The sequence below is a fragment of the Bombina bombina genome, chromosome 9, assembly GCF_027579735.1.
Source record: "Bombina bombina isolate aBomBom1 chromosome 9, aBomBom1.pri, whole genome shotgun sequence".
Taxonomy (NCBI): domain Eukaryota; kingdom Metazoa; phylum Chordata; class Amphibia; order Anura; family Bombinatoridae; genus Bombina; species Bombina bombina.
Genome location: NC_069507.1, coordinates 197,932,042 through 197,947,604, shown reverse-complemented (window position 1 = coordinate 197,947,604; position 15,563 = coordinate 197,932,042). Strand labels below are relative to the sequence as shown.

The 15,563-nt window shown below is 37.6% G+C and overlaps 1 protein-coding gene across 2 annotated transcripts in view; it reads right to left on the bottom strand.

The window, feature by feature from the left end:
• The window catches only part of LOXL4 (lysyl oxidase like 4), a 168,424-nt gene that overhangs the window by 59,768 nt on the left and 93,093 nt on the right, over positions 1 to 15,563 (bottom strand). For both annotated transcript variants that reach the window (XM_053691737.1, XM_053691736.1), the window contains one exon: positions 3,350 to 3,504. In XM_053691737.1, the coding sequence (XP_053547712.1) occupies positions 3,350 to 3,504 (155 nt within the window). The remainder of the gene's footprint in view (positions 1 to 3,349; positions 3,505 to 15,563) is intronic.

Sequence of the window (15,563 nt, the reverse complement as noted above, 5' to 3'; positions counted from 1 at the left end):
TGTTGCTTCTTGTATGAAAGAAGGAGTTTGTTGATTTTTTCATTAATAAAAATTCACACATTTTCATATGCTGCTTTCAAAAAGGTGACATTTTCTTTTATGTGAGAAATGTAGCTATGTGATCCTAAGCATCACAATTTTTTTTCAATAAACCTATTTAAAAGATATGTGGTGAAAAGGTAACGAAAGTAGTTTTGCATAATTAACAAATGCACGATAAAAAGACAATGCAATAGAACTTAGGGGTAGATTTACCAATGTCGGCCCTTGTTAAATCTACCCCTTAATCTGAGTAGTAGATTTTTTTATGACAAATGTCAAAGTTATGTCGATTTCCACTGTTCCTGTATCATGTGACAGCCATCAGCCAATCACAAATGCATATACGTATATATGCTGTGAATTCTTGCACATGCTCAGTAGGAGATGGTGACTCAAAAAAGTGTAAATATAAAAAGACTGTGCACATTTTGTTAACAGAAGTAAATTGGAAAGTCGTTTAAAATTGATGCTCTACCTGAGTCATGAAAGTTTAATTTTGACTTGAGTGTCCCTTTAACATTTTTTAGATTGATAATTTAATGGTGTATTTTAAAGCAAACATAAATAGGACACTGTAGCCCTTACTTTGTATTTCAAGAACGTTGACAGTGTTTTTATGAATTTAGCATTTTACAATGGTATTTATATTTAAAGCACATTCAAGGTACATTTTAATGCTAATATTACATATTCTCATTTGTTACAGCATGTCATTTTTGCTTTTGTGACCTAAGATTGCTATATTGCAATGAATAAACAACGCAAGCTAAAGCAAAACATAGCCAGCGATTTGCAGTATCGTGCATCTGCCGCTCCTGATTGGCTGACTACCTCGGTGTTCTTCCAGGAAGCAAGACTTTACCTATTTAATTAACCACAGGGGTTAACAATAGTTAGCTCAAGCCAAAATTACCTTTTATGCAACATCAAAAAAACACAGGGGACATCACATAGTTCATCAAACAATCAGCAATATTCTAATGGTGCTATACGCACATTTCTACGACAAGCTAGGATCTCAGTAAGGAATTTACATAAACGGTTTAAAATAGACAAAATGGGACATAACTTTTAAGAGCACATCAACAGCAACGTGTTGCTAATTATTTGCATATAGCTGTTTAATTTTAATTTGCAATACCACCAGCAGTGGTTGTCAATCATTTAGATGGGATTGGGGTAATTTAAATCTGCCACACTTTAGGTAGCGAAGAGGCTAAGTAGCTGTGGTCTTAAGACACCAGTTACTAAAGTGGCATTATAGCGAGCGAGCCTGAAATGTTGAGGGCTCCGAAGTTGCATCTGCATCTAAATTGGGCCCATAGTGGGATATGGAAAAGACACTCAAAACAGTGTCTCACTCTCTTGGTGTGACTTTACTAGACAATAGAAATAATTCAAAGGAGGGTTGCTAAAATGGTACATGGTCTAGAAAATATTTTGTGACTTTGTGCCCCAGCTGATACAGCCCACTAGGCAATCTCCTGGTGTTTCCTGGTAAGTCAATCCGGCCTTACTGATCGTTTGATACGCTAGGTCTTACAAAACTGCTTGCTTTTTTTATGCACTCTGAGCTGTGTCGACCTGGTAAGAACATTTTCTGCTTTGAAGTGACTTTATTATTCCATATCTTATTTGTATTTCTTGAAATATTCTTGTTCCACTTGTTGTGTCTGTATGTTTCATGTTCTGTAACATTAAAGGGACACTAAACCCAATTTTTTTCCTTTCATGATTCAGATAGAGCATGCGATTTTAAGCAACTTTCTAATTTACTCCTATTATCAATTTTTCTTTGTTCTCTTGCTATCTTTATTTAAAAAGCAGGAATGTGATGCATAGGAGCCGGCCCATTTTCGGTTGAGAACCTGGGTTATGCTTGCTTATTGGTGGGTAAATGTAAGCCTCTAATAAGCAAGTGCTATCCATGGTGCTGAACCTAAAATGGTCTGGCTGCTAAGATTTACATTCCTGCTTTTAAAATAAACATAGCAAGAAAACGAAAAAATTTAAGTAACAAATGAGAACATATCATTTTTACATTAGATTATCCCATGAAAATAGTCATTGTTGCTATTGCATAATTAATTGTAGCTTTTACACAGGCAAACATACAAAATCCACTTTATTGTGAGGATTTTGTTTCAGACAAATAAATTAAATGCAACAGTCTCACTATTTTAATGAACTGGCAGATTTTGCAGTTGGCTTTTTGTAATATGAACATGCAAATTATTAACACCACCCTTTGGAATTAATTGCTTCAGTTACATTGTGCTGAAGTTGAGTTTCAATTGGATCTTTAAATAAAAGTGCTGAAATAGATCTTTATTTGGATATTGTTTTTGTCCTGATGAGATTTAAGGAAGCAACTGACTAGATGTATGGGGCTGAATTATCATGCTCCGAATGGAGCTTGATATCCCTGTTTCCGCGCGAGTCTTCAGACTCGCCGGAAACAGCAGTCTTAAGACCTCCGCTCCATAAATAGTCCGCTGCCTCTGAGGCTGCGGTCTGCAATCCGCCCGATCCTATACAATCGGGCTGATTGACACCCCCTGCTAGCGGCCCATTGGCCACGAATCTGTAGGGGGCGGCATTGCACAAGCAGGTCTGCGATGTCTGTTGGACATGATGCGCTACAGCGTATCATGTCAGACAGACATTGATAAATCGGTGTACAAATCTTGATATATTAAAGGTACATGAAAAAAAGTTTTTTTCTTTCATGATTCAGATAGAGCATGCAATTTTAAACAGCTTTCCCATTTACTTCTATTATCTAACTTGTTTTTGTTCTCTTGGTATCATTTGTAGGCTCTGTAGCATGACATATATGCGTCATGTTATTGGCTCAATGTGTCAAGCTACCTCCCAGTAGTGCATTTGTTTCTTCAACAAATGATACAAAGAGAATGAAACACCTTTAAGAATATAGGTAAATTGGAAAGTTGTTTAAAATTGTGTGCTTTATCTGAACCAGGGAAAACAAAATAGTTTCATGTCCCTTTAATTTTAAAGGGACATTCCATGCACAATTGTAATGCACATAAGTGAATTTTGGTAGAAGTCATGTAAAATTTATCACTCTTTCAGTGAGAGCTTTTACTGTGCAAGGACATATGGAGACTATAATAAAATACTCTGTACATCAGTATTTTAAACAGTGTCATGTTGGTGATAACTCACTTAACATGATACCACCACTGAGTCTCTGATCAGACAAGCTGTTACAAATGCTGGTGCACTTGCATATCTAAATATGTTATTTTGAATGGATATGAATTTGTTTGCAAATAACTCTCACCTGAGTGTTATATCCCATTTGAGGAACATTACATCTCACAGCTGCATCTTCCTCGTGCTGACAACCAACTTGACTTGCCTCTTTGAACTTGCACTCAGTGATGGAACGTTCCCGGCCTGTGCAGACGACTTCATTCATATGTATAGGACCAAGACCTAAAGGTATATATATATATATATAAATATATCAGAAAATAGACAATATTAATGCAGGGGGAGGCATTACACACATTAAAATAAGCAATGAATTTTTTTCTGACACATTTCAAAGTTTCCTTTAATTGCCCTGTCCCCTGTATCATGTGACAGCCATGAACCAATCACAAACTCATATACATATATACTGTGAACTCATGCACATACTCAGAAGTAGTTGGTAGGTACCTCATAAGGTGTGCACATAAACTGGAACTTTTTTTTTACACCCCATCTGAATTATGACAGTTTAATTTTGACATGCATGTCCCTTTAAAACAGTGAAATAAGTGATGCTTGGAAAAAGTATTATGTTTACTGTTAATTTAATTCAAATCAAGTTATAATGAACTTGCTATATTTTCCCTATTCCTTCTATATTATCTTACAGTCTTTCAGTATTTTCACAAATTACTATTGACCCATTCACCGTTGAAATTCAAATCATAAATCATGACCCCCTGTTTTGATTCTCACAGAAAATTTGAAGCAGAAATTTTGTAACTAGATTTATTTGTCTTAAATATCCTGTCTACCTACAATCCTTAGGTTTAATTAATCCTCTGGGAGATATCAGTCATATTCCAGGGAGTTAAGCAGATAATGCAGTGCACATGCCATTTCTGCTTGAAGTCTATTTCGAGTATATTATCTACAACACAAGTACGTCAAAATGAAACTTTCACTATTCGAATAAAGAGTGCAATTTTAAAAGAACTGACTTCTTTTCTTTTTATTTATTTATTTATATTTACTTTTTATTTTTGCAATTGAATTTAACTGAAGTGGGAAGTCCAGGAAAAGGCAGTTAGGGTATTTAGCAGTGGTAGAGGTCATGATTAGGTGTAACTGAGGTGGAGGTTTGGGACAATTAATTTAGGATATATACTAGTGTTGAAGGTCACAGTCAGGTTTAATTGCAATGGAAGCCTTGAGCCATCACAGTTAGGTTATTTAGCAGTGGGGGAGTTTGTGGTTAGGTTTAATTGTGGTTAGGGTTTGGGACAGTACAGTTAGGATATTTAACAGTGTGGGTGGTGCAGTTATTTTAATTGTAGTGAGGCTTTGGCATAGTGCAACTAGGATATTTAACAGTGTGATAGGTTGTGGTTAGTTTTAATTGCAGCAGAAGTTGGGAAAGCACGATTAGGGTGTTTTGTAGTGGGTTAGGGTTAATTGAGTTGGTGGGATCCTGTGGTTAGAGTTGAGGTGCAGTGGGGAGTTCAGAACAGTAGCATTTATGTTTATCTGTGTTGGAGGTTTTGGAAGAGGGGTGGTTAGAGTCAATGTGCAGTGGGGAGTTCAGAACAGCAGCAGTTAAGATTACTTGTTTTGGAGGTTTAGAGACAATGGTGGTTATGGTTAGCATGCAGTGGGGGTTAAAAACAGCACAGTTAGGTTTATTTGTGTTGGTGGTTTGGGGACAATGGCGGTTAGTGTGCAGTGGTGAGTTCAGTATAGTAGCAATAAGGATTATTTGTGTTGGAGGTTAAGGGACAATGGTGGTTAGGGTTAGTGTGCAGTGGTGAGTTCAGTATAGTAGCAATAAGGATTATTTGTGTTGGAGGTTAAGGGACAATGGTGGTTAGGGTTAGTGTGCAGTGGTGAGTTCAGTACAGTAGAAATAAGTATCATACACAGCCTGACTAAATGAAATTCACAGCTGGATATCACCGATAATTTGGCCACAGCTTGGACCAAATTGACTTTCTACATTCGTTAGTGCAGGAGCCACTGCTAATGCTAATGGTGAACACGGCGCTGGAGAAGAATAATCCTTAGAAATAGCTACTCCAGTCAAATATTTTTATGGTAATGCTTAAACAAGTTTTCTCCGCTCATATTTTTTCCTACTTTGAGAAAACTTCCAAGGAACATCTGGTTTAACCCACTCACAAACACTGCAAGACCTATTTTGCACACCTAAGAATATAAATTAATATAAATAGATTTTTATTAAGGCTTCATATAAATAACATAAATAACATTTATAACAGGAATACATTGTTGGATGAAATAATCAATACGATATCTTACATAATGCTGAGAAAAGCAACCAATGTCAAGATTCGTTACAACCCTCTACACCCAATGGGAGGGGTGTAGGCTAAGGCGTGGGCATCTGCAAACATTTTTCCCGGGAAGGGGCAAAAAAAAATTACCCAAGCACAGTAACACACACACATATATATATATCTATATCAAGTAGTAGAAGGCACTCACTAGTCTTTTCAAATGTACTTTATTTCAAAAGCGTTTTATTTATTTTTTGCAGTTTCAACAGTAGAGACGTGGTATCCTGTATAAAATTAGGCAGTCCTCTGACCAAGGGTTGAAGAAAGCTGTCGATCAAATTTGAAAGGGGTTCATTTAAGGAATTAATGCCCGCTATTATGGGGCACCCGGGATGATTTTCCATGTCTTTGTGGACCTTTGGAAAGTAATGAAACACTGGGGTCACTGGATTCTCTTTAAATAACATTTCTTCTGTTGTTTGCGTGATAACATTATTGTATCTTGCAGCTCTTACTATATCAGTTAAGATCGCTTTGTACTGTTTGGTGGGATTTTCTTATAATTTGGTGTATACCTCACTGTCATGTAATTGTCTAAGGGCTTCCTTTGTGTAGGCTTCTCTATCCAATATTACAACGTTCCCTCCTTTATCCGAAGACCTCACATAGAGGCCTATTTATTAAGCCGTCAACCGCAAATACGCCGGAATTCCGCAGCGTAATTGTGGCGAGCTTGATTCGACCTATTTATCAAAGCCTACAGACTGGCAAAATTTGAAATTTGTGACGTAACATACGATCCGCCGGTCTCAATCCGACACAGATCGATGCTTACGTCATTACAGATGTTCCGAATACAAATTCGCACTGACACCTTTTGCCATTTATCAAATTTCTAACAGGTACGCTCGCCACTATTCTGGCCCAGCGTACCTGGTTTTGAATCCGCCACCCTGGAGGCCGCGGATGCCATAGGAATCAATGGGAGTCTGAAAGCAGCGAAAGCTTATGTTCGATGCTGCCAGATATCCCATTGATTTCTATGGTAGAAAACAAGTTACGTTTACACCTAACACCCTAACATAAGCCCCGAGTCTAAACACCCCTAATTTGCCGCCCCGACATTGCCGCCACCTAAATAAAAGTTATTAACCCCTATCCCGCCACTTCTGGACCCCGCCGTCACTAAATAAAGTTATTAACCCCTATCCCACCGCTCCCGGACCCCGCCGCAACTAAATAAAATTATTAACCCCTAAACCCCTGGCCTCCCACATCACTACCATTAACTAAACCTATTAACCCCTAAACCGCCAGCCTCCCCACATTGCCATAAGCTAAATTAAGCTATTAACCCCTAAACCTAACAACCCGCTAACTTTACATTAAAATTACCTCATCCCTATCTTATAATAAATGTAAACTTACCTTTAGATTAAACTATATTAAACTATTAATTAACCTACCCTAACTATTATACTAAAATTACATTAAACTATATTAAACTATTAATTAACCTTCCCTAACTATTATACTAAAAATACATTAAACTACCAATTAAATTAACTATATTACATATTTAAAAACCTAACCCTACTCAATTAAAAATTACTAAGTTACAAATAATAAAAAACACTAACGGCTAGATCACGAGTTTTGCATTATGGGTGAAAAAGCAGTGTTAAGGCTCTTTTTCACTATCGCTGGTATTACGAGTCTTGCAGGTTTAGCTGCACCGCACACTTTTTTGGCCGTAATGCAACGTAATTACAGCAGCTTTCAAAAAGTCCTTTTTCAATGGGACTTCCATAGCACCGGTATTACGAGTCTGCCTGGGAGGCCAAAAAGTGAGCGGTACAGCCAATACCATCAAGATCCATACCGTAAACTTAAAGTCAGTAGTTATGGGTTTTACGCTACAAAGCCGTAACATAAAACTCATAATTAAAGTGCTAAATAGTACACTAACACCCATAAACTACCTATTAACCCCTAAACCGAGGCCCTCCCACATCACAAACACTAAAATAAAATTATTAACCCCTAGTCTGCCGCCACCACTATAATAAACATATTAACCCCTAAACCGCCGCACTCCCGCATCACAAACACTAGTTAAATATTATAGAAAAGAAAAATTCAATGGCACTACCTAATAGGTACAAATGACTACACCCTAGGTAAATTTATCAGCTTGTATGCTATATCAACAGGATAGGGTAGGCTGTGCTGTGTATTATTTAAACTTCAAAAGCAAATTCGAATGGATACAGTAGCCATTCTAGAATACACATTTAGCACTCATTGTAGACAAAAAAACAGGAGATAAAATTAAGGGATGTGCAATTAAAAACAATAGCTAAGGTAAGGGGATATAGAGTATATACTATATCACAATTGTAGATTGATGTAAATACCATGGCCTCTAGTTATCAATGTCTGTCGGACCTGATCCGACAGTGCGGATCAGGTCCGACAGACATCGCTGAATACGGCGAGCAATACGCTCGCCGTATTCAGCATTGCACCAGCAGCTCACAAGAGCTGCTGGTGCAACGCCGCCCCCCTGCAGACTTGCGGCCAATGGGCCGCCTGCAGGGGGGTGACAATCAACCCGATCGTACTCAGAGCAGGCGGACAGGTTATGGAGCAGCGGTCTTTGTGACCGCTGCTTCATAACTGTTGTTTCTGGCAAGCCTGCAGGCTCGCCAGAAACACGGGGCATCAAGCTCCATACAGAGCTTGATACATATGCCCCCATGTATCCATATAGATAGTGCGATTGTTATATACTTGGGTATCCTATAATACTGGTTCCCAAATCCCTGAAAGACTGGCAACTCTGTTACCTTTATAACTTATGATAACTCAAATGGTTAATCTTGAAGGGAAATTGTGTAATTATATCAATTCGTAGTTTGGGTTTCAATTAACAAGAGTACCTGATAATGAAATGGTCCGGTTTGGATATAAATAGTTATTATATACTTAATATCAAGTTTGCTCATATCTACTTGATTTTGTATAAATATCCATAAAGAGACCTAATATATGATCGGGTATTCTTATTATTCTCAGTATATCAACCTGTATTGTCACATCAAAGAGTAGTGGATTTTTTGAAATACTATATCACAATTTTAGATTTAGTTCAAATATCATGTATACTTTAAATCTTTTCTTTTATCATTTGCCATAGATCTATGGCTCACTCTATGACCCTCGTATAATCACTTAGGGCTAATTTAATTCACAGATCCCACTCCAAGGTAAATACATCCCTCACTTCATTAGTTAATTCACAATGTTGTATATATAAAAATTATTATATATTTGTAAACCTTTAAGGCTATTTTTTATATACACTAAGATATGTTTGTTTCACATTTTTTGTTTCTCCTTCAATTCACTTTCCACAGTATTATTTTGATTCTTCATGAGTACACCATCTATTTATTTCACCACCTTCACCACGATACCACCAGATTATATAATTCAAACCAATATACATAATATACAAGTGATTACTCAACCAAGTTGCCATTCAAAGCACTTATAGTATCCAGTGTTAGCACAATCCATCATATTGCCTGCAAAAAATACACGCAGAACATACCTGAAAAACTAATACCCAATAGTAATAAAATATGGTCATTCTCTACACATATATTTTAATGAATATATATTACATCACACCAGTGTAGAAAGTAATATCTTCAATATCATCTCTAATATCAATGCACTTCCTAACCAATAGTGGTAATATTATTGAAACTCCGACGGAGGTAATTCTGATCTCTGTATAATCGCTCATAGGACGGTTTGATTTCATAAGCCGCCTATTTGGCAAAAATCTGGGGGGTATACTATGCGTCCTCACTAACATGTATATAATAAAAAATATGATAAGCAGTATTGCCCAATGATAGCGTTATACATCACGTTCTGGCACACCTCCCATAACTAATATAAACATATGGGAAGTCTATCATCCAATAGAGAAGATAAAAGGTCTAATACTCTGACACTCCCCGTGTGACCTAACACTCTGACACTCCCCCTGTGACCGAATATAAACATATGGGAAGTTCAGCATTTAATCAAGTTGATCATTCTCGTTCTTTCATAACAATGATAGATAGCCAGCTGTTGATAAATCCTATAAGGGCTATCCTGTATTCTAGCATAGGTTGTTGTTCCGCCATATATTAATCTCTTAATTTTTGAATGTAAAAGGCTGACAATGAACCGGTATTCAGCAGATGCTTGGCGCAACTTCTTTGACATTATACAGTGGGGATGTATCGAATTTATCCGCCCATGAAATGCGGTCTTGCTCGGCAGTAACTGTTCTATGTAATCTATCAATATGTTTAGATACCCGGCTCAGTACAAATATGGAACATATGTTCAAGGCCATCATCCAATGAGGGCTGCAGCAGTGATGTATATGTAAACAAACACGCCCGCTTCTGACATCACGCTGACGTCACGAACCACTACCTCCCATTCTACCCTATCGCTAGTCATTTTTGTGATTGACATTCTCATAAGCCAATAATAAACTGACTATTGGCAATCAGGCATATCCACTCAATAATCGAGGAGGGTCTTAAAGACTCATAAATATGCCATTTTGCAGCGGCTCCACACCCCTCTGAGGAAGCGTTTTTTGTGAAACGTACGTCAGGGGTCCTCTGGGATAAGCTTTGTCTTTCCCTTTTTTAATTTGCTCACCTTTGTTGGTCTGGTTAATTGCAGCTTTATAAACTTGGTAAAACTTAAACTTAAAATAGCTCTCGGATTGTAAGGGCTTAGCCTATATTTATTATTTTGCTGCAGATACCTTTGATGCTGATTTCAGAATAATTTAATAATCCTAGCTCAACTTAGGTGCAGTGTTTTTAAATCGTAGCTCTTGCTAAATGTATGTGTGGTTAAATATATTTTCTTAATAAAGTTTAGTGTATGAATGGACAAGAAAAACATTTTTTCTAATTAAAAACAAATTTAGCTCTGACTTAGAAAGGGCTCAGTCGGTGGAATTTCTCCTCACAGATTTAAGTTACCTATTCCTATTTGTAAATCTATTTACAATTACTTGTTAGTTGTACTTTGCTTCTAACTATAAATCTGTGGCAGGAGGTATTAGTGGTTAGGAGATTACTTAAACTCAAATTGGGCTATTTGCCTTTAACCACTAACATCTTGTATATAGTATACTTTGCCCTACCCCCACCTATTCTTACTTTATCATGTATTTGTATTTGTAATCAGTGTGTTTGGTGCATACTTGGGTATCCAATGATACCAAATCCCAGTGAACAATAAAATCCCTGAAAGGCTGGCAACCGTGTTGCCTTTATTCAATATAATAACCTAAATGGTTAACCTTAAAGAGATATATTGTGAATATATTTGTTATTAACCTGGGTATTCAGTTTGATAGTTAATATCTGGTAACAAAAGGATCCAGTTCTAATATATATTGTAGTTCAATGATGATATTAAGTTAGCTAATACCTGCTTGATTATGAGTAGATATCGATATAGAGACCCAGATTATGATAGTCTTATTGTATTCTTAGTGTATCAGCCTATATTGTCACAGTTGTCATAAAGTATTGAATGTAAGGTGCTCATAAATTGTTAGCACCCTGTTTCAGTATACTCACTGAATAATATAAAATAACCACAGATTATTGTATAGATTACTGTTACCGATTCTATCCGATGTATCTTATTGAATCAAGTAGTTAAACATATATACACCTTATGTGGTAACAGAATGTATCTATCTGAATTTGGCAACAAAAATAAGCTTGAGCAAACTAGATTTAGGATCGTATTACCGGTACCGTTAGCGTGCACCTCTCCTTGATAGATTACCAACCAGCAGCGTGCTAGATATGCAGAGCACAATGGTATAAATAATAAGTGCCTACGGTATAGCTACATATTATTAATAAATAGCGTTGCTGGTACGTAATATTATTAACCCCTAATCTGCCACCCCTAACATCGCTGTCACCTACCTTCATTTATTAACCCCTAATCTGCTGACCCCAACTTCGCCGCCACTATACTATATTTATTAACCCCTAAACCTAAGTCTAACCCTAACCCTAACCCTAACACCCCCTAACTTAATTATAATTAAAATAAATCTAAATAAAACCTATTATCATTACCTTAACCCCTTAATGACCACAGCACTTTTCCATTTTCTGTCCGTTTGGGACCAAGACTATTTTTACCTTTTTGTGGTGTTTGTGTTTAGCTATAATTTTCCTCTTACTCATTTACTGTACCCACACATATTATATACCGTTTTTCTCGCCGTTAAATTTTACTTTCTAAAGATACCATTATTTTCATCATATCTTATAATTTACTATAATTTTTTTTATAAAATATGAGGAAAAATTGAAAAAAAAAAACACTTTTTCTAACTTTGACCCCCAAAATCTGTTACATATCTACAACCATCAAAAAACACTTATGCTAAATAGTTTCTAAATTTTGTCCTGAGTTTAGAAATACCCAATGTTTACATGTTCTTTGCTTTTTTTGCAAGTTATAGGGCCATAAATACAAGTAGAACTTTGCTATTTCCAAACCATTTTTTTTTTTTCAAAATTAGCGCTAGTTACATTAGAACACTGATATATTTCAGGAATCTCTGAATATCCATTGACATGTATATATATTTTTTTAGTAGACAACCCAAAGTATTGATCTAGGCCCATTTTGGTATATTTCATGCCACCATTTCACCGGCAAATGCGATCAAATACATTTTTTTTTCACTTTTTCACAAAAATTTTTCACAAACTTTAGGTTTCTCACTGAAATGATTTACAAACAGCTTGTGCAATTATGTTCAGAAATAGCAGACTTATATGGCTTTGGTGTTGCTTTTTGGTCATTAGAATGCCACTAAATGCCTCTGCGCACCACACGTGTATTATGCCAAGCAGTGAAGGGGTTAATTAGGGAGCATGTAGGGAGCTTTTTGGGGTAATTTTAGCTTTAGTGTAGTGTAGTAGACAACCCCAAGTATTGATCTAGGCCCATTTTGGTATATTTCATGCCACCATTTCACCGCCAAATTTTGATCAAATTAAAAAAACTTTAAATTTTTCACAATTTTAGGTTTCTTACTGAAATCATTTACAAACAGCTTGTGCAATTATGGCACAAACGGTTGTAAATGATTCTCTGGGATCCCCTTTGTTCAGAAATAGCAGACATATATGGCTTTGGCGTTGCTTTTTGGTATTTAGAAGGACGCTAAATGCCGCTGCGCATCACACGTGTATTATGGCTAGCAGTGAAGGGGTTAATTAGGTAGCTTGTAAGGAGCTTGCAGGGTTAATATTAGATTTAGTGTAGCGCTTGTAAGGAGCTTGCAGGGTTAATATTAGATTTAGTGTAGAGCTCAGCCTCCCACCTGAAACATCAGACCCCCTGATCCCTCCCAAACAGCTCTCTTCCCTCCCCCACCCCACAATTGTCCCCGCCATCTTAAGTACTGGCAGAAAGTCTGCCAGTACTAAAATAAAAGCTATATTTGTTTTGTTTTGTTTTTTAAAAAAAAAAGCATATTTACATATGCTGCTGTGTACGATCTCCCCTTAGCCCCCAACCTCACTGATCCCCCCCAAACAGCTCTATAACCCTCCCACTTTAACTTAATGGGCGCCATTTTGGGTACTGGCATCTGTCTGCCAGTACCCAGTTTAGAAGAAAAAATGTTTTTTTTTTTAATTTTTTAAACTTTTCTGTATTGTAGCTTCCCCCCACACAAAACCAACCCCCCACCCCTCCACGATCTCTTTTTGTGCTTTTGCACAAACAAGATTAGGCCACTTTTTACTAAAAACATTTTCCGTAGTGTAGCGGTTCCCACCCGCTCCCACCCCCTGCACGCGCCCGCCCGCCACCCTCTGTGCACGCGTGCGCGTCCGTGCGCGCCCCCCGATGGTCCCGCCCCCGATCCCGCCCCCCTTGGTGTCACACGGCACACCGATGGCCGCCCACCCGCTTCCCAAGTCGGCTCCCACCCACCAACGATACCGGCCATCGATGTCCGGTGCAGAGAGGGCCACAGAGTGGCTCTCTCTGCATCGGATGGCCATGTAAGGTTATTGCAGGATGCCTCCATATCGAGGCATCACGGCAATAACCGGAAAGCAGCTGGAAGCGAGCAGGATCGCTTCCAGCTGCTTTCCACACCGAGGACGTGCAGGGTACGTCCTCAGGCGTTAACTGCCTTTTTTTTTGAGGACGTACCCTGCACGTCCTCGGCCATTAAGGAGTTAATAATTCCTATTTAAAACTAAATCCTAAGCTAGCTACAATATAACTAATAGTTACATTCGGTTAGAGTCTTGCGTTAGCCTTAAAAAGCAGCGTTGAGAGGTCCCAACGCTGCTTTTTAACGCCCGCTGGTATTACGAGTCTGGCAGGTACAGGTGTCACTTTTCTTCCGCGACTCGAGCTTACCGCAAATCCCCTTACATCAATTGCGTATCCTATCTTTTTAATGGGATTTGCCTAACGCTGGTATTACGAGTCTTGAAGAAGTGAGAGGTACAGCCTCTCCTGTCAAGACTCCTACCACATTTAAAAGTCAGTAGTTAAGAGTTTTATGGGCTAACGCCGTAACATAAAACTCTCAACTAAAGTGATAAAAAGTACACTAACACCCATAAACAACCTAATAACCCCTAAACCGAGGCCCCCCCCACATCGGAAACACTTAAATAAAGTTTTTAACCCCTAATCTGCCGACCGGACATCGCCGCCACTGTAATAAATATATTAACCCCTAAACCGCCGCGCTCCCGTCTCACAAACACTAGTTAAATATTATTAATCCCTAATCTGCTGTCCCTAACATCGCCGGCACCTATCTACATTTATTAACCCCTATTCTGCCGCCCCCAACGTCGCTGCTACTATATTAAATGTATTAACCCCTAAACCTAAGTCTAAACCTAAGTCTAACCCCCCCCTAACTTAAATATAATTTAAATAAATCTAAATAAAATAACTACAATTAAATAAACTAATCCTATTTAAAACTAAATAATACCTATAAAATAAACCATAAGATAGCTAAAATATAACTAATAATTACATTTGTATCTATCTTAGGGTTTATATTTATTTTACAGGCAACTTTGTATTTATTTTAACTAGGTAGAATAGTTATTAAATAGTTATTAACTATTTAATAGCTACCTAGTTAAAATAAGTACAAATTTACCTGTAAAATAAATCCTAACCTAAATTACAATTACACCTAACACTACACTATCATGAAATTAATTTCATAAACTAACTACAATTAACTACAATTAAATAAAATAAACTAAATTACAGAAAAAAAATAAAATTACAAGAATTTTAAACAAATTAAACCTACTTTAATCCCCCTAATAAAATAAAAAAGCCCCCCAAAATAAAAAAATTCCCTACCCTATACTAAATTACAAATAGCCCTTAAAAGGGCTTTTTGTGGGGCATTGCCCCAAAGTAATCAGCTCTTTTACCTGTAAAAAAAAGACAAATACTCCCCCCCAACATTACAACTCACCACCACCACACACAACCCTACTCTAAAACCCACCCAATCCCCACTTAAAAAAACCTAACACTACCCCCTTGAAGATCACCCTACCTTGAGACGTCTTCACTCAGCCGGGCACAAGTGGACCTCCATAGGGGCAGAAGTCTTCATCCGATCCGGGCAGAAGAGGTCCTCCAAGTGGCAGAAGTCTTCATCCAGGCGGCATCTTCTATCTTCATCCATCCAGAGTGGAGCGGGTCCATCTTCAATCCAGCCAACGCGGAGCATCCTCTTCAAGCAAAGTCCAAGCGAAGAATGAAGGTTCCATTAAATGATGTCATCCAAGATGGCGTCCCTTGAATTCCGTTTGGCTGATAGGATTCTATCAGCCAATCGGAATTAAGGTGGAAAAATCCGATTGGCTGTTG